The sequence below is a fragment of the Anser cygnoides genome, chromosome 3, assembly GCF_040182565.1.
Source record: "Anser cygnoides isolate HZ-2024a breed goose chromosome 3, Taihu_goose_T2T_genome, whole genome shotgun sequence".
In the NCBI taxonomy this organism is placed as follows: domain Eukaryota; kingdom Metazoa; phylum Chordata; class Aves; order Anseriformes; family Anatidae; genus Anser; species Anser cygnoides.
Genome location: NC_089875.1, coordinates 66216275 through 66236912, shown reverse-complemented (window position 1 = coordinate 66236912; position 20638 = coordinate 66216275). Strand labels below are relative to the sequence as shown.

Below are 20638 nucleotides of genomic sequence, written 5' to 3'. Positions count from 1 at the left end.
TTACCCTCACTGGCTGATATAACAGAAGTACAGCAAGTAGCAGCTCACAAGGCCACGGCATTTAGTTTTTTCCTTTGTTATTCTTCTAACCATTTATTTTGAGGAAAAGTACTAAATACAGGCAAAAAGTATCTGTCCCAACACATGCTCCATACACCCTTGAATGTAATTTCATTTATGCTGCTTAGTGGAAGTAAGTCTTCTAATGGATTGGTAGCTTTCTGCATGAAACTGCCATTTATTCCTCTATCAGTAGTACAATCAATTCTGTGGTAGTGCTTAGGATTGGGCCCTCTGGGAGCTTTGCTAGGAGCTTTTTAATAATCTCAAATTACAATAGTGCATGTCTCCTGTGCCATCTTAACTTCAGCTTCCCATCTGTCTGTGCTCAAGTAAAGATTTTTCACCTGCACTTTTGGCACAGTACTGTGCATTTAGAAAATGTTATTTCCTTCCTAGTATTATGTGTGGCTCGTAGGTACTTAGAACAATTCTAATCCTATTTCTTTCTCTGTATACCATGCCTTGTCATCAACATATGGAGCCCTCTAGCTGAGATATTATCCCATTCTCTTTATGATCTCAGTGTTTCTTCCAGAACAGCAGATTACATTTACTAAGCACCTTCATACTGATGGAAAAGAAAACTAGACCTGTGGAAAGAAGAAGGCAATATTTTTAAGCTTGTAGCTGAGACAAAGAGATATATGATGAATCCATGTAAACCATGTTCTGCTTTATTTCAGTGCTGCTTTCTCACTGATATATAGGTGATTTTGCTGTCTTTACTGAGAGACAGAAATCAGTATGTAAGTTGACATTTGTCCAATCAACCCACAAAAGTATTGCTGTGTCCCAGCAGCAAAGACACTGCATGTTTCCCTCTGACTATATAGTATTTGACAAGGTTTTCTAGAATCACTATAGCTTGTCCTTATGAGGCTTTTACAGCATTTAGTAATACCTTTCTGTTATTTACATCTGAGACACACTAGGAACACATGCATATGTATTTGCACTGTAGTTGCTCCATAAATGTAGGCAGGCCATTAGTCAGTGGAGTGACAAATTCGAATGTCAAATTAATCAAGCCGTTGTTTGATCTGCTTGTAGCACTATTTACAGCAATAAAACATATTGGAAATCAAAACACACTGATATGATAACAGCAGGCTATGGTAGATGTTGTAAAGCATTATTTGTTGTGTAGAAATATTTGGTTCCTTAGGGATCACGTCCACCAAAGAACATTAGCCTTAGCCTCCGTAGTATTCAAGGAGAAGAAAAAAAAATTAAGGACTTTACATTACTCTCTGGCCAATGTCACCTGGACTTTACAGTGTTCAGCATCCCTTGGGGATGAGTAAAATATAAGAATCATTTGACATAGGCAGAGGATGGAATGGGAAAGACCTTCTGTTTTATGGAGTCCATTGCCATACTCTCAAGAGGTCCGGGATATAATCACATCCATCCAGGATACAACTATATCCCTACATATCCATATAGCTATATCCATATAACTATTTCCATGGATTTATCAACTGCTACAAAAGAGCTTTGAATCCAAAGGCAGTGGAGGATATATTGAACATCATCCCATCTGATTTCTGCAAAAGATCAAGAAAAAGTTGTGAAGACAACTTGAGGCCACCTTTGTGTGCTCTATTATTCAGGCTCGCAGTGAGTGAAACTCATGTGAAGCTCTGGGTTTATAGGAGAAATAGGAGGTAGCTTATTTTATAACAGCTGGCTACTAACTACTGTCAAAAGCACAATAACACTTTTTTCTTTTATCTGTGGTATAGGCCAGCGTGTTAGGAATGCTACAAAAGTGAAGGAGAACAAATGACCTCAGCTTTGAAGAACTTGCCAAAACAATATCAGCTTGTAATGATTATACAGATTCTGACAAAATGCAAATTTCAACATGTATTTCACTAATAAATGTAGAGAACAACCCCCTATTATTCACTATATCATTTCATATGCAGAAACAATACAAAGACATAGAGTTGTGTCAGTCATCATCCTCATACTGCTTGTAGACATGAATTGATTTAGCAGATTACAATGACAGAATCCCATCAAGACAAGATTTTATTTCAATTCAAGCCAGACAGATTTACATCTAAGTGATTTAAATCAATTTGAACTGTTTTATAAATGCACAGTTTAATTATTATCCTGAAGGAATGCTGAGTTTAGTAATTGCTAACTATTAAGACGTACTGTTTTGCAACCATTCTCCTGTTGTGATAAAGTTAGTACTTCATGTTGTTAATTTGGAGGTTATACTGAACCTACACAAACTTACTTGTACAATCAAATAATTATAAGGATTTATTCAGACTCCATTCTTACATTTCTATTGTGTCAGGACTTCTTTAACCAAAGAATTATTACTTTTTGTTTGTGATATATATCAAGCTCTACTTTTAAGAACATTCAAACTCAATTTAAATGCACACAGTATATTCATATGGAGTTTCATCAGTTATGCAAAACCACCATAAATGAACAAGATAGGGAAAAAAAAATCTTGATTTATGAAAAAGGAAGCATTATCTGTAGATAGTGAATTAAGGTAGCTATCTCTGGCTACTCTTTCCATAAATAGTCTAATGTTGTTAGATTCAGACTCACTTTGTTTCTTTCCTCTACAGTTTAGGCTTTGTCTTCTAATCACAACTCTCCTTATCAACTCTCCCAATTTCAAATTTAATTTAAACCAGCTTATTTTTTAACAGAAAAATATATTCAACTTAAAATTATGTTTTAAATAGAAAACTGGTGTTTAGGAGAAGGATTCTTATCATGACTTAATTGGCTTTTTTTTTTTTTATTATTTAAGTGCCAACAGTGTACTTTATGCTGTACAAGCCAAGAAGCCTATCCAGTCCCTTCAAAATGAATATGCATTTTAACGGGGCAGAAAAGCTGCTCATATACCTCCTCGCAGCGTGGTCTCAGCTGATGTTCTAAAAAGCAGCTTCCCAGCATTCTGTGCTGGAGATGCCAGAGCTCATCTCCAGACAGTGGGACAAGAACACAATAAGATGATGGAAATCAATTGTCAAGAGAGAATTCATCTCTTGGAAGGTGACCAAGGAAGGTGACTAAACTACTCAATGGCACTGATTCTGCACACACAAAAAAATACTGTTATGGTTGTGGAACATTACTGCACTGCATGATCACAGTACAGAGGAGGGGGATAAGAGAGATTTTTCTCGTTTGTTTGTTTGTTTGTTTCACAGTAAGTTTGTTCACTCAAGAAAAAAGAAGCAAAAAAAAAAAAGGCATGCATGTCTGATGCTGTGGTTGATGCTGATGCCTAATGCACTGGAGAAATTGCTCAAAAGCAGTTTAGTCCTGAAGTGAAGCTTGCACTCTCTTGTGTGTTGTGAAGTCTGAGAATCCTTTCATTTTATATACATATACATATATATACACATATATATAAATATACAAGCATATTATATATATATATAGAAACACATAGTTATGTGAATACATACCCCTACATATATGCATGTAAATATATATATACGCCTACCTATGTATATTCTGCTACTTGAAGCTTACTTATGACAGTTTCTATGGGATTCAACATTTCTCCAGATGTGGAAAGGATTTTGAGCCAACAGTTTTGGAACTGAGTTGTGGGGGTGTTAATATGTTTGCCTTAGTATTTGTTCCCATCTTTTCTTTCTGTCGTGTTTACATATGCATTATGTTTGTTATGGCCTCCTAGCCTAAAGCTGTAGGTATTTGTCCAGATATTTTTGCATAAATTTAACTGAACATACCAACTTCATCATTCATGTTAAATTAAAATAATATATATTAAAAAAAAAAGGGGAAAAGAAACATAAGCAAAACACAGTACCCAGCACCTTGAAACTAGGACACTTAATTACCAAGACAGTCAGCAAGTTCATGCAGTGCAAATCTGCTATGTTACTGTCTCCTTGAGCTGTACTCCATGAATTCAGACTCTTGTTGGTGGAATCCAGATATCATGGGCAACGTTTTCTTTGAATAAAGTACCAGTTAAGTCATGACTAGTAACCAACAGGATCTTGTCTGCGTTACATTATGAAAGATGGAGTTACAAAACTTGGGTTAAAGCACAATAGTCTTTAGATTGACAGGGGTTAGATGACTGTAATTAAATATTACTCCTGCTTGCAGTATGGTTTGGAATGGTTTGGAAAACTTGTGCTGACTTTTCTGATGATGTTCCAAAGGGAGAGAAGTGATCACCTGAGCAAATGCCTTTTCTTTTCTATCCTCTTTAACCCATGCACTACTGAGCTGTTACTGGTCAGTGGCTTACTCTTGCTTGCAAAAGGGCACCAGAGCAGTAGGGCAGTGATCAGGTATGTTTCTGGTGGATTATATGCATCTTACTTTTCCTTTCTTTCTTCTAGGTCAAAGTAACATGGAGACTACTCAAGATGGGCTGGAGGACCTGTCAAAGAAACTGTTTTGGGATTGCCCCTTGGTTCTTCAAAGAGCAAAAAAAATCAATTTTTTTGTGCTAAAAAATAAAAAATAAAAATAAAAAAGGCTGATTGAACAATGAGACAAAACACAACAGACACATTCAGCCCTCTTTCTAACAGGTACTAAGGAGATGCCCCAGACCCTTACTTTGGACCTCCTGCCTCCCAGCACCAGAGGGCCAGAGCAGATGCACTACCCTCTGGCTTCTCTGTACCCCAGCAATCATCAGAGGGGCCCATCTGGATTAAGACATGAACCCAGCCAATTTGGTGCTTTTGGAGCCCCCTCCACACTCCTGGCTACATCAAGTCTTCGTAGTCAACATAAAACTAAAAATACCAGAATGACCTTGCAACAGAAGTCAATAGACAGCACGTTGTTTGCCCTGAAGGCTGTACAGTTCATACTTGCCTTAACCCAACTGCATTGCACATCAGAGAAACTCAGTGCAAGCTTTCTGAAGTAACGTCCTTTAGGCTCAACACACTGCTGTTAATTCTGAACAATTTCTAAGTCAGTGGTTTTCTTTGTTTCGTTTTGTTTTGTTTTCATGTCAGGGAATAAGGCTCTGTTGCTCCATGGCTCCAGAGTGACCAAGTAGAAAACTGCCAGCTATCAGAAAAGTGCTTTACTTTTGAGGCTCCACGATGGTCAAGAAACACACAATTTATAATGGTTAAAAGAAAAAGAAAAAAAAAAAAGAAAAAAAAAGGAAAGAAATGAGATCTTTTGGGGGGTCAGGGTGGGGAAAGGGGTAACATAAACTAACAATTGAACCTACTGGAAATAAGCAGCAGAAACAGTGCTTCTTAATCCCGCTGTTTTTATTTATTGCACTGTAGGTGCTTTTATAGTTCTCTCTAAATGTCTTTTACTAACTACAGAGACATCTGCAGATTTCTATCAACAAAGGCCAACTGAATATGTACTAGCTATGTTTACTCTTTTATATCTAATTTCAACTGAAAATTCTCTGTAAGTGAGCTTTTTTTTCTAATTGCACCATAAGGGAACTATATATATATATATTTTGTTTTGGCTGGGGAGGGTAGGGAGGGACTAGCTGAGTTGAAGAAACATTGGAGATCTTTTTGTGGTATATTTGGGGGATCTGTTGTGTGTTAGAACGTGTATTTTATCTTCCTGTATTATTGTGGCTGAAAAAAAAACTGTGCTGTTACGTAGTTGGCAACAAGATGCCTTTGGGAATTTTGCTAGTAGGACAATGTGTATATGAAATACTCTGAACTCCTAGGAACATATGTTTTGTTCTAACTCTGATCTGTATTTTCAAGCACTTAGGTGGCTTTCATTAGAAGAAACCAATATTTTGCTCAGGCTTTTCAGGAACTTGGATTGTCATTGTTTCTTTGCTCAGACCCTGCACAGGCAAACGCACGCACCTACCAGACCTGAGATAGCTGTTGAGGGCAAGGGGAAAAGGTCAGCACTTGGAAAGGCTCAAGCTGTCCCCAAGTGAATCCCTTTTCCTTGTTCATCAAACCCTCATATCCGCGTGGCTTCTGAGCTCCCACAGCCCATGCGCTAACTCCACTCATCCATCCCTATACAAACCAATGCCCTTTGCTGTGTCTGCATGGATGTAAAGTGTCACAAACCAACACTCTGGACAATGACAGAGGAACAGGCATTCAGCAGTGAAGATAAGATATGGGACATGTTCAAGAATTATACTTACATTTATTCAGTGAGATTTGATATATATATATATGTGTGTGTGTGTATGTGTATGCTTATGTAATACACAGGAATAACTATTGTCAGGGGCTGCATAATCCAGGGAGTGTCTGGTGCACGGGTCCAAGGACTCCAGCCCCAGATCCTGCTCATGATTTCCTGCATGAATTAGGCAAGTCACTTAGGCCTGATCCAGTAGAGTACTTGTTGGATCTCAAGTTCAAATTTTCAGATTTGGGCACCTGAAATTCTGAGCTCATTCTGGGTAGATCTGCTTTCACTTCCTGGAAAATCATGCAGCTTCCAAGTGCCAGGCTGAAATTTCCCATAACCTGACAAATTTTGAAAGTTTCTACTTTTATGTAATATTTAATAGAGCAGATGAATAGTATTAAACACAATGTAGAGATTTGAATGGAATGAGAATGTCACAGCAGGGTATTTTAGCTTTCCCTGTATGAAAGTTAGTCAAAATCATGATTCTATAAATTTTTTTAACGTGAAAAGAAAACAGTTTAGGCACTTAAGCAATGTTCCAGTTTTCAGAAGATAATTTTTCATACCTTTCACTGATATCCCACAGAATGGCAACTACTGGTAGTTAGCAGTTTTAGAAATCAGACAATTTAATGAAGCATCTACACATAGTTTTTAGGCCTAATTTTATTTAAAAAAAAAAAAAAAAAAGAAATGGCCTTAATTTCTCCATGTCTTAGTCTTCCCATCTTTAAAAAGGGAATAATATGTGCCTCACGGGGTTTGTGAGAGGTATGAATTGTTCGTGTTTGTAAAGTGCTTAGGAAATAGGAAGCACATTTAATAATTAAGTATTACAATGATAAACGCATATTCATATATTACATATAGGGTAGATATACACACATTCATACACACAGCATACATATATATATATGTCTATATGAAGTTGATATTCATAACCCTGCTTAAGTTGCAGTTGGAGCACCACCATTAAAAAGAAATTAGAACTACTGACTACTAAACTAAATGATTAGTGGACAGATCTCTTCTGGAAGCAGTTTAGAGCACAGTAATGTGAGAATATCTGGATGACATTTTTGATTTGTACAGCTGTATCCTCCTCAAAATCCAGTAAAGAATGTTATTTTTCTAGGCTGGGCTTTTGTTATAAACTTAAATATTCAGAAGGTAAGAGATACAATCCAAATGTGTCTTTTTTCTTTTCTTTTTGGCATTTGTTAATTCTGAATGTATTTTTAACAGAAGTGATTTTTTTGACTTACTAGTGTAATTTGCATTTAAAAAAATAAATGGAAATAATATAGGTTTCCAAGCTATTCATGGCCCCCTGCTGCTATTCACATCTTATAAGAAATTTAAAATTACTGTTCCCAGCTGAGCAACAATGTGGGATAAAGAATCCTGTTACATTTACATGATGACAATCCTGATCTGTGCAGTGCATGGATGTGACAGCACTGAATAGAAAGTGCCAGGTCATGACACCATTTTAACTCAGTCATAGGTAGCATGCATTTTCATTATCACTGACACTAAAAGGTTTCTTTACAAGGCTAACTGCAATAGACTCTTTCCTTAGAAAGCATCTTTTTTTGCCCACTCATCAGGAATTCTAAGCCTATGATAGGTTTACACTTGCCAACAGTGTTAAATACAGCAAAAGTAATCCTTGTTAAGAGGGAGCTGTGTAACGTGGATATTTCCACTGCATTCATTTTCTTTTATATGCTGTTCATTGTACCTACACCAAAAGGATGAAATCTTGTTTAAATGACATCTTTACAGAGCTCATGTATATAGACAGCTTGCCTGAGGTCATTTAGTAAAAGTGAAGCGGGACAGTGCTTATTTTGAGATATGTGGTTGTGCTCTCTTCAGACTATTCCTTAGTAAGAGAGTTCAGTAATTATTGCCTTTAGGATTTTTTATGCTATAATTATAGTGCAAGTGATATTTTTCAGTCAGGTAAGGAGAAAAGGTTTGGGCTTCACTTGCTTAATTTAAGTACTGGCTGCAATACTTGGATGTTGTACAGCATTTTAAAAAAGGATGGTGCAAAATGTATTGATTCATGGATGTCTCAAAAAAGGAGTGGTTGTTAACTCAGTCTCTGAAGGTTTTAATCATTTGCACTCTCACCCTCTATTTGAACACACTGATAGTAGGCAAAACAAAACTCCATACTGCATGAAGCCTTCCAGCTTGTAATATTTTTATTTCCAGTTCTCTGTTTTCTTTTTAAATGCAATTACTCAGAGGACAACTCTGAGTAAATTCCATCCAAATCCAAATCTGAATTTCCATTCAAAGATGGAAAGTTCCATAAATAGACTATGTGTATTTCTTTCTCTCTCCTTCTTCTCTTCTTTTTCTTTCTATCTTTGTTCTGATGTGTTTCTTCAACTTAGCTGAGATGAAATTGATAAGCTTTCTCAGTTTGTGTTCTAGGTAATCTAAAATTTGTGTTCTAGCTAATCTAAATCTGGCTTTTTTACACTGTATGTGGATTGGAGACATACACTAAAGTTGATCAAGATTTTATTTAAGAGCCAATACACAGAAATATTGCAGGCAGTTTTGTGTCCACTGTTCCTCAGAGAAGGATGCAGATCAGATGCTTTTCTAAACAAATCTGCTCCAAGCTATGTACAAGATTAAATGTAATTACCATGCATAAAAGAAAACACCCTTTAGACTGCAGTTATTCATTCTCGTATAGAAGTGTCACAACACGAAATAAGTGAAAGGTGTTTCCTTCATGTATTGGCTAATACACTTCATCCCCCATGGACCAGAGGAATCGGCTCTGTTTAGTCTCGTGTCCTGGCAAGTACCTCTGTTCAGACATTCACCAAGAGAAACAGTTGTAGCCAGTTGGCTTTGTGGCCTTTGCATAGCTGGTGGGAGAAAGATATTTTACCGAATGTGGAGCTTTAAGTAGTGTCATGCAGGCATTCTTTATGCATTTTCCTCCACATGTACAAAAGAGGGCTCTTTTAAAATGTACTCGTCCTTTATCTCTCAGAAACCAAGACAGCTAGTGTCTTTTAAAGCTACTTCCAAATCCTGCTGACATAACTAAAAGAGTTTTTTCTTCAGGTCTAATCAAAGCATTTTTTTTTTCTATGTTGAGTAGAATACTTAGCTCTCAGGACATATCTTAGATGGATAGGAACAACACTGCAAAAGCTGAACATTTAAAAAATTGCTTGTGGCCTTATCTCATTCACAATTAAACCTCCTGGACAAAGGTCAGACTTCTACATTCACCAGCAGAAGAGGATTTTGCTACCAACTCTTGCCTATCTACTTCCCTAGCTTTGCCTTCATCCTGCTGGCAGACAAGTCATATAAAAATAAATATGAAAAAGCATGTTTACATTCAACTTGTGCTCTTCAACAGTCTTCAGTCCTCCCATACATTTTCAAATCACCCTTATTTGATACCATTCTTTTCTTTCTCCCTCTCACCATCTTCTTGACCCTTTTCTGACTTCCTTGCTCTGCCTGAATACATCCACAAATCCCCTACTTCAAGTATATAGTGCTCTTTGTCACATTGATTGTTTCAAACTCCTCACATAACAACAGCGATGACAATAATGGAGGATGGTGTCATAGTGAATATGTGCAAAACTGGAAGAACAGAAAGCAAAATGGTTACATACATCCGCCAAAGGATGGAGTGAGACATGTAATACAGCTGTAAAGGTTGACAGTTACAGAAGCCATGAGATTCGGCTAGCCCTAGTAAGAATCATTTTCAAATGTGCAATTGCATTTGCTAAAGCTATAGTTCAGTGAGTACAAAGAGAGTCATAAATATCTGGCATTACAAAAGACACAGGTGAACTAGGAACAAATTCATAGAAAATGCTTTTATAAACACTGACTGAATCAGATTCACATTTCAGTCTCTGAATTTGTCTCAGATTTTTTTCCTTTTGCAAATATTTTGATGGTTGGTTTCTGTGCATGCAGGTGTTCAGAAAGAAACTCTTTGTTCCTAGGAGAACATATAAGTATGTGCAATTGCATTGATTTACGTGGGATTCTCAATGCATCTACGTGCATTTGTGCTAAATGTTGGCTCATCTCTCTCGGTAATATAAATATATAAATATTATCTGAGTATATTTCATGGTGGAGACACAAAACCACATACACAGTCTCTCCCCTTTTCTATTTTTAGCTTTTTCTATCCTCCCTCTCAAGGGATTCAAAGCCCTGAGTGTTTATTTTTCAGATAGGCATTCTTTATATAAAAATTACAATTACTGATACTCACTGGATGTACAAGCATGGTGCAATGTATAAACACAGGAAATAAGGCAGTGCTTTCTGCAAAGAGCTTGTATATTACATAAAGTAAATGAGACCATTTCAATTAAAAAAAAAAAGGACAAAGAAAGACAGAAAGACAGAAAGACAAAGACAGAAAGAAAGAAAGAAAGAAAGAAAGAAAGAAAGAAAGAAAGAAAGAAAGAAAGAAAGAAAGAAAGAAAGAAAAAAGAAAAGTATAATCTCAATGATCTGACAGTCTCACTCTGTACAATTATAAGGTTATATGGCTAGTTTATGCATGTGCATATAAAAGCAGAGTAAATGAATCAGCCAATTATATATCACTAGAGTAGCCAATTAATTTATGATAGCTCCATATAGATGCATTATATCAAATCCTACATTTTAAAGGCATCTACAGCAGCAGCTATGGAAGAACAACATTGAAGGGACTGCAAATTGATGCCATCACAAAAGGTTGATGGATTGATTCAATTAATCAGTAAGTCATTTCTAAGAGTTCTGCAGGGATTTATTTACCAAACACTTACATTGTTTATTTTCCTCTCTGGAGGGTATGTGTACTGTCATTTTTCTTCATTATTCTTCTTGTTTCATTCATCAATTTCTGACAAATATTTTCATGCCAATATGTGGCATGTTATGCATGGAAATTGTCCACATTTACTGATTTAAAGCAATATACTCAGAGCTTCCAGCAGCCAAAAACTTTTGTTTATTTCCCTCAGGTCCTAACCATCTATAATTAATATAAAGATATGTTTTCCATTTAATCGTTGCTTTCAGTGTCTGCTCCACATGACATGAATGTAAGGTCTTGTCTAGCATGACATATGGGTACCTGATTGAACTGCAGACAGAAACTTACTATGAAAAATATATTGAACACTGTTGACACTATATAAAATAATTGTTTTGTTTTGGGTTTGATCTTATATTTTATAGTTCAAACCCAGGAAAGCAATGCAAGAATTGTACAAAGAATGTCAGAATTTACATTATGTTTTTTATAGACTTTTTTATTATTATTTAAGTATTGTCAGAGTATGTGCTTTGAAGAAAATACATGGAAATGGTCAAATGCAATCATTTCGCATATTACTAAATGGTAGATGCTGGGCAGGTCAGAGGTCTGTGAAGGGTGAAGAATTGAAACACAAAGGACACCCCACGTTGAAAGTGTAGAGTTTCATTTGGAAGAATATTTGGAGGAATTCGGAACCTGATGTATCGATTTTAATTTTTCTTTTGTGATTGCTTTTCAACTATCAGGAATACTTAACCCTTAAATCAAAAATAATATTTCTCATGTACTCATTGAATACATACATACAGCATGGGTGTGATATTCAGGTATCTTTAACACCTGCCAAAATCCAACACCACTTTTAAGAGGCTAAGAACAACTTCTCAAGAAAAGCCCCATTGTCAAGAGTCATGGCAGTCCACACCATCTGAGGATCTTTCCCAACATATTTAGAAAACTCCCACTATCTATTAGACTGGTGGACATCAGAGGGATGGCGGCAATAAAAATGAAAGTGCCTTATCTGAAATTTATTGAAGATGTTAGCAGAGTGAAATCACAGTATAGGTCTGACTACATCCCAAAAGTTTGTGGTCTAAAGTTAATGGTTGGGACTGCCATAAACAAGTTTAAGAAGTCAGGGAAAACCATGCCAATATGACCAAGTGAATGACCCCTATGCCACATACCCCTGGCTGACTTAAAGGAGTAATGGTACCTGTACAGCATGAATGATGATGCTATGCAGCTCCTTCTGTCTGCAGAGAGGACCAGGAATTGAGAAAGGCAAAACATGGTCACATTGTAGGTCACGGTAACACACAGACAATGATCTCAGAGAGCCATATAATTTATGGCCAGTACCATTTGCATCTATGGCCATTTTCCTCTGCCCACCATTTTGTTCTGTTGGGATTGTTTCCAATGTTGCAAATAGTTGCTAAAATACTTGTTACTAGCTTTGATTTCTTTTTTTTTTCCCTCAACAATCGAAAATTATTTCCTTCTTTCTATCAAGTTTGAAATTGCACCCATTAAAATAAACTGAGCTGTAGTCTTAGATACAAAATATTTAGCTCTATCCCCAGGTCTCTTTTATTACAGACAGATGGAGCCAGACTCTTCACAGTGGTGCCCATTGTGAGGGCAAGAGGCAACAGGCACAAACTGAAATATAGGAAATTTTGCATAAATGTGAGAAGATGTTTTACTGTGTGGGTGACTGAGCCCTGGCACAGGTTGCCCAAAGATGTAGTGGAGTCTCCCTCCTTGAAGATATTCATATCCTGTCTGGACTTGATCCTGGGGAACCTGTTCCAGGGGTCCCTGCTTGAGCAGGGGGGTGGACCAGATGACCTCCAGAGGTCCCTTCCAGCCTCAGATATTCTCTTGTTCTGTGACTCACCTCTCATTTAAGCTATATTTGTTTCTCTCTGAAAATATTTCCATCATCACCAAAAAATGCAAAAATTTTGCTTGCTGTTCTGGGGGAAACAGAATTAACCTCTGTAGTGAACCCAGCTCCATTAAGATCAGTAGGAATTTTATAGTTTGTTTCAGCGAGAGCAGAAGATCTCATTTTTGCCCCTTAATGGTGCCCAAGTATTTGCTTTGCTTGAAAAACAAAAATCCACAGAAATTACCCCAATAATTCTTATATGGCTCTACAAAATTTTCATTTTTTTCACATTTCGTACTTGACATTTGCAAAATGATCTAGTGATAAAATAAATAAAATAAAATAAATAAAATAAAATAAAATAAAATAAAATAAAATAAAATAAAATAAAATAAATAAAATAAAATAAAATAAAATAAAATAAAATAAAATAAAATAAAATAAAATAAAATAAAATAAAAAAATAAAATAAATATTATCTACAGTCATTTGTGCTGATCTATGCGATTTGCTTATTGCCACTTTCATGACAGTAAAATCTATCATATCACAGAATCATAGAATGGTTTGGGTTGGAAGGGACCTTAAAGCCCATCCAGTTCCAAACCCCTGCCATGGGCAGGGACACCTCCCACCAGGTTGCCCAAAGCCCCATCCAGCCTGGCCTTGAACACCTCCAGGGACGGGGCATCCACAGCTTCTCTGGGCAACCTGTGCCAGTGCATCACCACCCTCTGTACAAAGAACTTCTTCCTAACATCCAATTTAAATCTCCTCTCTTTCAGTTTAAAACCATTCCCCCTTGTCCTATCATTATCTACACAAGTAAAAATCATTCCCACTCTTCTGTGTATTTTATTTCATGTGAATGAGTATCACTCCAGGGGATTAGCACCCTGGGAGACTTTCTTCAAAACATGAGTATTAAGGAAATCAAAATATATTTGCATAGCTATTTGGCCAATGTGATAGTGGAAATCTGCTACATGGCCTCTCTTCACTTTATAAATAAATGTTAAATATCACTTGTAACCTACAATTCTCAGTCAAAGTATTTTATGTCCTTCTAGCTACTTGCTCAATTGTGCAAAGCTCTTCAGACTTTATAAGTTTTCCATAGAGCAAACTAATTCAGCAGCAGGGAAAATTTTGCACATAAACAGAAAGATAAAGCACAACCTCAAAAGGCAGTTTAATAATATCCAGTCCTTGTGGATATCTACTACTTTTGCCAAAAACATCACTTAGAGTTTCTCCTGTGCCTCTCTTTCATTAATTCATGGTCTGAAATGTAATTCCTGACAAAATCGTCTCCAAGTGAGACCTCCACCCTGACAGCTGCTTCCTTTCCAAACTGATATCTATAACTCTGTATCAGGCTCAGTGAAAGGATATATAGAAGAAGGTAGCATTGCTTCCTCATACCTCTTCCGTCAGGCTTGTCTTTCTCAAACCTGGACACTTGAGACTTGTACCATGACAGTCTCAGCTCCAATTTGCATTTTGGGTAGTTAAACTGAACCATAGAGATACACTAATTAAAATTAAAGACGATCTTTTTGTCATTAGTGGCAAAGCATCCAGGGTATCAGTGGAACTCAGTAAAATGAGCAGGGACATTTCTAGTCACTCATGGAGTGGAGACACCCTTCAAGCAGGGATAGACAGGAAGGACAGCAAGATCCACCTCCCTCCTCCTGCTTGGGCTCCAGCATCATCACTCACGGCCTGCACTGCAGTACCTGCACTTCCCAGAGATGAACAGTTGTCCCACACAAGAGTCCTGGACAGGCAGAAGCAGCAAGTCTGGAGCTGCAGGAATCTCTTCTCAGGTATGTTTTAACTCATATCATTCCTTTCTTGAAGAAGAAGCAGTAAAACTTTTGCCTGGCTCCACCTCTTGTATCTGAGGAGTCAAAACTCTATCTTGCCTTGGTCCTGGGAGACTTTGCACTTGCTAAGTAGTTCAATTAAAGGAGAGAGTTTTGACACTACAAAACATTTGCACTAGGAAAGCTATAGCAAGGGTGCACTTTTGAAAATTAAACCTTAGGTGAAAAAAACTATGTCACAGTTTGAACTCGAATTTATTTAAGCCTCTTTTATGGGTGTGAAGAAATCTTGATTAACATGCATAACTATTAAGTGTTTTATTACTTTTATTACTGCTTATTGATATATTTATTTGCTTTAATTATTTATTATTTCAGAAGGTCTGTTTAACTCATGTTGTTAAATTCTGTTTAACTCATTTGGCCGCTAATTCCCTCAGATCTCTCCCTCAGATCATCTCACAGTCCTATCACCTTTGCTTTCACTAGAGATTTCTTCAGATTTGTGAAATGGAAGCTCGTCACTCATTTTTCTTCTCCTGAATTGTTCCTTTTCTGCACTTCACTTTTCATCTGTATTATCCACAGCTGAGCCTGGAAAGAGAGATCAGGTGGATCCTTGAAAGATCTGGCACAGATGCCAGATCTCCATGCTGGCATATAAAATCAGAGGAGTTTCCAGGGAAATCTGGGTGGGGAAGGGTCCCTCAGGGACCTTCTCTACCACTCTCAAATAACCTTCTAAAGCACTACAAGGCTGCTTGCAGTTTTAAGGAACTGGACTCCTTAGTCCAAGCTATCCCTTCGGGTACTTTATTTCTATGATGTCAGTGAGGAGAGTTAACCTCAAACCAGGCCCTTGGTCTCACTGAAAGTCAGTGGGTCTTCAACTCTTCTTGGGCAGTTGGCTTCTTAGGCCTTTTTTGAAAGCCCCAGTAAATGCTCATTTTCATTTTTTAATTCCTTTGAAATTGAGAACAAGGACCTTTGAAAACCAGTGCTCTTTATGATTAGACCCTGTGGACTGGTACAATTCGCACATCAGGTTACAGAAAAGCATTAATTTGATTCAGCCCTCAAGTTTTCAGGGTTCTCCATGTCTTACACACTGTTAATGTCCCTGAGATTTTTCACAGCTTGCAAGGAGAAAGAATTAGAAATTTCATCCACATCTGCACTGATATTTTTCTTTTGCAACCGGTGACTTTTATTTCAGCTCCTGATGTAATGACGCATGCCAGTAATAACAAAAATAACTCTGATCTGCAACAGCCTACACACTGCGACAGTTTGCACAATACTTCGTTACCCTCTAACTCCAACACTTCAGAATCCCTTCCTCTCCCATCTGTCCCAAACAAGTGGGAGAGGCTTTGTGCCAGAAAATGTATTCTTTAAAGTACCTCAGTGGAACGTAGCATAACACCTCTGCCTTAAGAAAAATGTTGTGAGCCCCTCCTGCATGTCAGAAGGGAAGCTGCTGCTAATTATAACTAAGATCCTGTCAGTTATCCGGATTCGCTGGTAATTCTTGTAAGATCCTGAAGAAAGCAAGCAAATGCATTAACAGAAATGTGCTAGCAGCGAGTTGCTGTAATTCTCTCCCCAGCTTTCTGAAACCTGCCTCAGGCTCAGAGGCGTGGAGCCATAGCACAGCAGCGCCGGGCCTACGCAGGCAGCCCAGGCAGGCAAGCAGCTGGAAAGGGCCACAGCCACTGGCAGGGAGCAGCCTGACCACTGGCCATTTTCCTGACATATCTGGAGCATGCTGGAGATTTGGACAGCAGAGGGAAAGATCTGTCACTCAGGCTCCTTTACCTGAGTAAGCAGGTGTAAAATAAATCCTTCTTAGTACTACTGGCTTCAGTAAAGCAGGGTGTGTGTTAAGATGACACGCTTGTCTCCCTGGGGTTTTGGTACAGCCAGTTATACGCTACTCTGTGTACGACCCAAGAGGACAGAAATTCTTCTGCTAAGATGGCAGTGCACAGTTAATGTTTCTGCAGAGCCAAGCCTTCCCCAGGGAGCCTGCCCTGTCTCACAGCCTGGGTGTGCACCACACGTATATAAAATAGAAAGGACTGCTTCATATGAAATAGTAACCTAACATACCTTCATTACTGTGACCCTCTCCTACCTCTCTGGAAGCCTAAGTGTGTCTTAAAGGGAGTGGGACTTTAAAATACATCTGTCTGAAGGCTGCCTCGCTTGGCTACGAGAGTACAAAGGGATCCTGCTGAAAACAAGAACACGGCCCAGTGTTCATCAGGTCAGATAAAGTACCCTCTTTCTTCAAAGTTTTTTATTGCTGTTCATAGAATCAGAGAATCATAGGTATTCAGGTTGAAAGTTAGGAGGAATTTCTTATCAGAAAGAGTAGTCAGGCATTGGAACGGGTTGCCCAGGGAGGTGGTGGAGTCACCGTCCCTGGGGGTGTTTAAGGAAAGGTTGGGCCTGGTGCTTTGGGACGTGTTTTAGTGGGTGACATCGGTGGTAGGGGGATGGTTGGACCAGATGACCTTGGAGGTCTTTTCCAGCCTTAAATGATTGTATGATTCTATGATGACATAATGGTTTGGGTTGGAAGGGACCTTAAAGCTCATCCAGTTCCAACCCCCCTACTATGGGCAGGGACACCTCCCACCAGAGCAGGCTGCCCAAAGCCCCATCCAGCCTGGCCTTGAACACCAAGAGGGATGGGGCATCCACAGCTTCTCTGGGCAACCTGGGCCCGTGTCTCACCACCCTCATAGTGAAGGATTTCTTCCTTATATCTAAGTCTAAATCTCCCCTCTTTTAGTTTAAAGCCATTCCCCTTTGTCTTATCACTACACTCCCTGACAAAGAGTCCCTCCCCAACTTTCCTGTAGTGGCACTGGAAGGCCACTATAAGGTTTCCTTGGAGCCTTCTCTTCTCCAGGCTGAACAACCCCAACTCCCTCAGCCTGTCTTTGTAGGAGAGGCGCTCCAGCCCCTTGATCATCTTCGTGGCCCTCTTCTGGATTCGTTCTAATAGGTCCATACCCTTCTTGTGCAGGAGGGCCCCAGAGCTGAACACATTGTTCGGGGGCGGGGGGGGTGTCATGAGAGTGACAAGAAGAGAAGGAGAATCGCCTCCTTCAACCTGATGGCTACACTTATTTTGATGGTATTTTTTTGTTATTCATAAATAACAACAGGTGCAGTAGCTGATTTTTTTTTGTTTGTTTTTTGTTTTTTACTCCGAAATACACAGCAATGCCTATTTGTCAAGGTTTTGAAAGCAGGGATTTTTCACACCCAATGAGACCATGGAATCTTGCTGTTGAATGCCGAAGCACAACAGCTCTTTTGCCCTTGCTGCAATTCAGTACAATTAACACCCTTGCACAGAGGGCACGAGAATTACAGGGGCAAAACAGAGTAGCAGAGATTAACAGACAGTGAAGAATGCAGTATATTCAGTAGAAGCTTAATGAGAGAATCCCATGGTAACCATCAGGCTTTAGCTTTTGTGTGCAGCTATCTGTAGAAATGCTACCGGCACGTGTGTGGCTTGCTGCTGACACTTTCTGTTCAAGAGAGAAAATTTGTGAGAAGGGCTGGATTACCCAAAGCCTTGGCAATGGGACATAAAGCTAGGGGCATGCCATGTCTATGTGAGCATGGTATATGTACTCTGTTGTCCTGGAGAAGATCATTGCAAAGTATCAAGCAGTGTTTACACAAGTCATGGTGTGGTACATGCAGTTCAAACAGAAGCTGGTGAACTTAAATGGCTTTTAAAACAGAAGGAGTTTATTTCCTTTTTCATATAATACTTGCCAACCTTCATATAATCAGAATTTGAAACAATAGCTTCAGAAGCATCCAACATTTTTGCTGCATATATAGAATTTTATTTTTCCAAGTAGCAGGTACAATTTAATATGAGGTACTGGGTCTTTTAATAGCTGTGTGGACTAGGAGTCTGAAATCTTTTCTCTTACTTTCATGTCACCCTAACTTCCACCTGGGTTAGTATCAGGCTTTGGTCTTAACTGCACTGGGAAGAACGGAAACCAATTATCAAACCATGTAATGACAGAGTCAGAACAAAAGTCTTCTTCCAGATCCCATTTGCTGTGACAGCTGACATTTTGACTGTCCTTCCTATTGCATTGGTTTCTGGCAACTGTGATCTAGGATCAAACTAGCCTGAAATAAATGCACAGGCTTTCAAATTAATAAAGATTTTTAAAAACATTCTGTTATTAGCAATTCAGGTTTGTCACATGCAACCAAGCAACGCTATTGAGGTGTAAACTGGGTTTGCATTCCTAAAAAAAGTAGTGTTACAAAAAACTAACATCACAAATTTCTGTAAAACAATTGTTTTCTGTCACACTGTGTCATAAATGTGAAATCTGCAAATGCCAGTCCTCACATTCCTGCCGATTAACTGCTTTACCACATATTGCACAGGCATTTGGAGAGTCTCACTGCGGAACTTGGGACTCTGGGGCATTAGTGTAACTGTCACTGAGGAAACGACTCTCTGACAAAGTGTTCCTTCACACATCCATGGTGGGTTTGCAGGTCTGAGTCACACTAGTGAGTCACACTGTCAAACAAGAATAACGTTAGGTGCCAAGGCTGGTACGATGCTCAGGTCTCAGGCCTCCTCTGTGCCTCCCTGCCACTTGCTCCCTGCCTTTGGCTGATAGGAAGGGATATTTCTAGCCACCAGGTTGGCAGCCCACAATGCCAGTTCTTCTCAGTTAGTAAAGAAGCGCCCTGGATGTGACTGGAATCTCCCAGGGATCTTTCCTACACTGAAGAGTAAAATACTTAACATTTATCAGACCAGCCTGAAGTAGCTCCCAAAGGGGAAGAAAACATAACATTAAAGAAAATGTATTTACTCTAGAAAAGGTGAAGAAAAGTGAGGGAGCTATTTATTGGCTTCGGAAGTGAGTACAAAGAAATGAAATGACAAAACACCTTAAAACTGCCTCACGTGTCAGCTGAGTCTCGGGCCATGTTGTCTGTTTTGCTCAGCTGGCAAAGCTGACATGACAATTTCACACTTATCAGAATTAGGGCCTAATTCCTGAGACAGATCACATCTCTTGGGTATTACCTTTCTAAATAAAATCCTGAGCTGATGTAAAAAATCTGAAAAGAATCCCTTGAACTGAGATGCACCCCTTCCTTCATCCTGTGATTTGTAATTCTGGTAATTAATTGAAAATTGTGATACCAGCTCTAAAGTTCCTCGCTAATGAAATGCTGTCTGTCATAACGTAAATTTTGAATATGCAAGGGTGCTTCAGAAACCCACACAGACTCATCCAGGGCAGCATGCTCTATGTGCTCATATCCTGCTCATCTCTAGAGGTGCCTTTCCACTTCAGCCCTTCTGTGATTCAATGAAATGTTTTCTTGGTGGGCAGTGGTAGACATCCTTGGCAGCCAGTAAATAGAGCTTTTTATATTAGACTAGCGTGGCCCTTCTTACAACCTCAGGGTCTATATACTTATCTTTTACATAAGTTTAAGCATTTAAATTCTAAATGCGCTCTAGCAGAATCACTCCTTATAGAAAATTCCAGTCAGAATACAACTCAGTATTTGCCGTGTATGTACAAATTGTGATGGGAAATGATTCAAGCTTTAAGACAGTCAGGTGTTTGGAATAGGCAGTACCCTAAATCCTATCCGTGAGATTTGGAGGACCATAACACAGTGAGCTGTTAGAGCTGTAGTTCCTGTGTAGGTTGAATTGCTTTGGACACATGGAGGAGGTGGCTAATGCTGCTTCACATCTTGAGAAGGGAATTGGAAGGTCATCAACAACTACAGGCAAGGAAGGCAAGTGCTAGAAAGAAGATGTGTGCGTGACAG

At 38.7% G+C, this 20638-nt stretch overlaps 1 protein-coding gene across 5 annotated transcripts in view; it reads left to right on the top strand.

The window, feature by feature from the left end:
* Positions 1-5423, top strand: part of NKAIN2 (sodium/potassium transporting ATPase interacting 2) — a 571961-nt gene extending 566538 nt beyond the window's left edge. For 4 of the 5 annotated variants that reach the window (XM_066994333.1, XM_066994332.1, XM_048065588.2 and 1 more), the window contains one exon: positions 2855-3869. In XM_066994333.1, coding sequence (XP_066850434.1) covers positions 2855-2927 — 73 coding nt within the window. In that variant the 3' untranslated portion in view covers positions 2928-3869. Of the gene's footprint in view, positions 1-2854; positions 3870-4436 lie in introns of those variants that run through there. The other variant, XM_048065587.2, reaches the window with a different exon arrangement.
* Positions 5424-20638: the final 15215 nt, after the last annotated feature.